General features: G+C 43.8%; 1 protein-coding gene across 2 annotated transcripts in view; it reads right to left on the reverse strand.

Annotated features, from left to right (window-relative positions):
- The window catches only part of LOC103153967 (netrin receptor DCC-like), a 129202-nt gene that overhangs the window by 22643 nt on the left and 102194 nt on the right, over positions 1 to 4365 (reverse strand). Inside the window, exon 8 of one of the 2 annotated variants that reach the window (XM_016662333.1) lies at positions 1092 to 1347. In XM_016662333.1, the coding sequence (XP_016517819.1) occupies positions 1092 to 1347 (256 nt within the window). The remainder of the gene's footprint in view (positions 1 to 1091; positions 1348 to 4365) is intronic. The other variant, XM_007575080.2, reaches the window with a different exon arrangement.

Here is a 4365-nt window from a genome sequence, read left to right on the forward strand (position 1 = left end):
CTGTTCAACAGGTAACTAATGGGGAGTTTATCCTCCTTTTCTGGGCCTGAATCTTCTGATGAGGTAAAAACATAAAATCTCACCAAGAAGTTTTGGCTCTCAGACAAACTAACATTTCTGCTCGTTTTAGTCAGTAATCCTTCATCTTAATCCTTAATCTTAATCCTTCATCTTAATGCTAAAAGGATTATAACTGTCCGGTTATTTCACTTCAGGGAAAAATGTCCTGTAAGTGAAATAAGTGGAACTTTTTCATCAACATTAACTAATTACTGACTTAAAACAAGCTGCTTGGTGAAAAGTTACTTCTGAGTTTAGTTTTGTCTTATTTCAAATATTTGTTCTGGTAACTGACCTAACTGCTTGGTAAAGTTAAAGTTTTCCATGATTTTATTGTGGTAGATCAGCAGGAATTAGAGCAGAAATGTCAATTGGAGTAGAAGTAAATAGAAATCTGAAAAGTGTGGCCTGTTTATACTTATTTGAACATCTGCTAACATTTCTGCTGGGTTTAATTAAATGTGAAGACGATGTTAGCGACTAAGGATGTTGCTAACGCTTAAGGAAAACAGCCCATAAACCCAAAGCTTGCTGACTGGAACAGGTGAAATGCTCGCAGACAGACGGTTTTCTCTGCTTAGCCGGGGTTTCTGCAGGCTTTAACTCCAGTCTAAGACTTTTTAAGACCTTTATAACAGCAGAAATGTACAAAACAAATCTGCTTGAGTGAGAGTTGGAATGAAACAAACGTCGTCAGACAACTGACCATAAATTTACACTCACCAATAATGGACATAAAAAGCTAGCTAGCTAGCTAGCTTTAACAGTAGATACGCCAAATCGAATAGTCCTGCCAGTAAAACTTACGATTATCATATTTAAGGCCAATGTCGCTTTTCGTTGGAATTTAAGACTTTTTAAGAATGTGTGGACACCAGGCTACTTCTTGATTTATTTTTAATGATAATTTTATTGATTACTACATGAAGAGCCAAAATGAGGCAGGTTGTAGAAATCAAAGATGGCTGCTGTAATTCTGCGACATCGCCTAAAACCCCCAGAGTCACAGCAAACACAAAGTCTGGTCTTACCTGTCGACTCCGGCCTGGGAGTAGTAGACGCCGTACGTCTGCACGCCTCCTCCGGTCTCCTCCGGGGGGCGCCAGCTGAGCCGGACGAACCGGCTGGACACTAGGACAGGGACCAGGTCGCGGGGGGCAGAGGGGAGGGCAACGCCTGGGCTGGGGGACACTGGTGGGGGATCAGAGGAGGAGGAGTAAGTCAAAGGGGAGCCAGAAGGAGGAAGAGGAGGCGTGAGGGCGGGGCTGAACTGAGTGGGTGTGGCCTCTGTTAACGGTTCGTCCAGGGGGGGACGATGGGGGGAACGGAGGACGACAAGGGGGGGAGCGGGACGCAAGCAAGGGAGACGGAGCAACAAAAAGGCAGAGAGGACGGATGAGATGAGCAGAGAAGGAACGAAAGACGTGAAAGAGACAAAAAGGAAGAGAAGGAGGAAGAAGAGAGGTGAAGAAGATCACAGAAGAAAACGCAGCAAAGCATCCGACGGAGGAAACTAAAGGACCTGGCTGTGACCCACATTAACTTCACTTCACACATTTTAACGTTAGCTGACTCGTCTGTAGTTTGATTTTTACAAACAGGAATAAAAACTGAATTTAATAAAATGAAACATATTTTACACACTTCACTCATTATTTACATAAAACATAATAAATACAAATCAAATGTCAGATTAAATGTCTGACATGGAAACATGTTGCTCAGTAGTTTCTACTGATGCTGAGATGGTTGAAAATGAGAGAAATGGAAACAAAAATAAAACATTAAAAAACATAAAATACATGGCAAAATGCAGATTATGATCAACTTTGTTAAATATCTGCTAATCTCTGACATCCAAGCCCAAGTATTTAAAACTGTTAAGATTATTAAACATCTGGATGATGTGAGCCTTAAAAACATTTTATAAACCTTAAATTAACGCAAACTCCAGCCTGCTAACGGCTAAAACACGAATGACCGCTAATTTAATGGCTCAAGCAACAAATAGATCAGAATAAAACAGTGAAAATCCTTTTAGCGCTAACACAGAAGCTAACATCTACCTTACAGCCAATCAGCACCAAGGAAAGTGAACGCTGCTCCAGGATTGGCTGCTTTGCAAACACCAGCCAATAGCGTGGAAGCTAGCTCTGCTGCTAGCTATTTTAGCTTCCAAAGCTGTGTTTGGTCTTTAATGTTTTAGAGAAAAATGATCCATAAAAAGGAAACATGTTGGCAGGGACGTATGAACCGTTTTCTACGGTTTCACATAAACTCAGGCATTCAAGCTGCAGGTATTTTAAGAAATGATGGGAATTTTTTCAACAGGTAAGACACCCACAACCCGTCGCTTTAAAAATCCCATCCATCCATTTCCAGTTGGCCTCTGAGTGTAAATCAGAAGTGGAAACATTTCATGACGGTTTCAGAAAGGCTGTAATGATTCTGCTATCGACCGCCGGAGATGCTTAGCATTCAGGAGCGAAGCTGCTTCCAAATGCTACACGTCCAGATAGCATAACACATTATCGAGTGCACTTTAAAAGAGCAACCATCTTTATATGGAGAGCACGACGTGCAAAAATTAGAGAAAAATCGAGCTGAGCGCTCCAACATCTCGATGCACTTTAAGGAGATTTAAATGTGCGACATTTCCAGATAAGACTGGATGGAAGCAGAAATCTGCGAAGGCATCTTTAAACCAAAGTGACTCCATCCAATGACCTGCTCCTTCCTGCTCCCCGCCAGGAGAAACCGAGAAAAATCCAATTTATCCCCGCGGTCAGAGATCAAGACAGTCTGCAGAGACTTTAAACGCTTTTGTCCGTCTGAGAACATGTCAATAAAAGCTTCGGCGAATTCACACCGACATTTCACAATTTGTTTTTGCAGCTAAAGAGCGAGAGGAAGGAGGCGATGGAGGCGGCAGCACGCCCCCTCTGCGCTGCTGCAGATGAGATTTCAGGGTGTGAAGGGCGGATTTGTTCCTGATCGGTGACCCGGCTGCAGAAAAACACCAAACTCCAGCCGACTGAGCAGGAAAGCGTCACTCTCTGAAAACAGACGGCGCGGATAAATAATAGAGTCGGACAGCAAAGAGGGAGAGCCAGAAAACAATCTGAATAAGTGGTGAAAATTACACCGCAGCTCTGCAGCCGAAAGCTGCTCTGCATTTAGATTGCTTCTGCAGCGGACAACCAGAACCGGCGCTGCTCTGGAGGAACACGGAGTTCTGGTTCTGGTTCTGAACACACGGCGGGAACAGAGAGTCCACATGTTGTTACAGCAGACATGAACCTGGAGCTGCAGCCTGAGCACAAACACCGGCGGTTCATCCGCTGACGCAGAGAAATGAGTCATGTCAGAGAGTTTGGCTGGTTATTGTTTCCTCTGTCACCTTCAGGACGACAGAATCAGAACATGTTTGCCTTTTCAAGGAACTAGAAAAGACTCAGGCTGTTTTCCGACCTGATGTTCGGAACATTCGCTTCGTTTTGGGCCTAAACTACTGGATTTGTTCTGCTGTGGTTCTTCTCTCACCAAGCAGACAGAAACGGAGTGGAGTCCCATTTTATCCATTTGAGGATTTCTCCTGCTAGCGCTAAGCTAACGTGTTTGTTTTGGTTGTATTTACCCAGAATGCCCTGCGCTGTACGCCACCTCCTGCTTTTGGACTGGTCTTCGGTCCGCTTGGCGTTCACATGGAGTCAAACCGAACCAGAGTTCACTTGAACCGAACCCAGACTGAGGTTTCCCAGAGCAGGAAGAGACTACAGCGCAGGGTATTCTGGGTAAACGTTAGCCGAAGAAATGGCTAAAAAAATCTACTACTGCTTAAATCTGACGCCTCCACTTTAGTTTCCATTTGGTGAAGAAGGAAGTTGTAGTTGTGCTGAGTGTTTCCTTCAGTGGTTCTTGGTGCAGCGCCCCCACAGGCCAGGAGGGGAACAGGTTGGTTTGACTCGGATCAGATGCTGAACACAACAAAATGAACTAAACTATAACAGAAAACATTATTAATATAAAATAAGATTTATTTTAATGCATCCATTTATTTAAAACCAAGCCGAACATTTGTAAACATTTAAAAATCTTTGATGTAGCTGGTTAAACTTAAACTCTGCTGCTTCTCCAGCAGCTGATATTTACACTGATAAATATTTAAAGTGTTGATGCTGGATGAGGCAGGAAGCAGATTTAAACCCTGCAGCTTCATCCTGCGTGACGCCGCCGTCCTCTCCTCCTCCTCAACTCAATTTCAGGGCTCATTTCAGCCAGCTGCTGTAAAACCGCTGGCCGGGC

This window comes from Poecilia formosa, unplaced genomic scaffold, assembly GCF_000485575.1.
Source record: "Poecilia formosa unplaced genomic scaffold, Poecilia_formosa-5.1.2 Scaffold368, whole genome shotgun sequence".
In the NCBI taxonomy this organism is placed as follows: Eukaryota; Metazoa; Chordata; class Actinopteri; order Cyprinodontiformes; family Poeciliidae; genus Poecilia; species Poecilia formosa.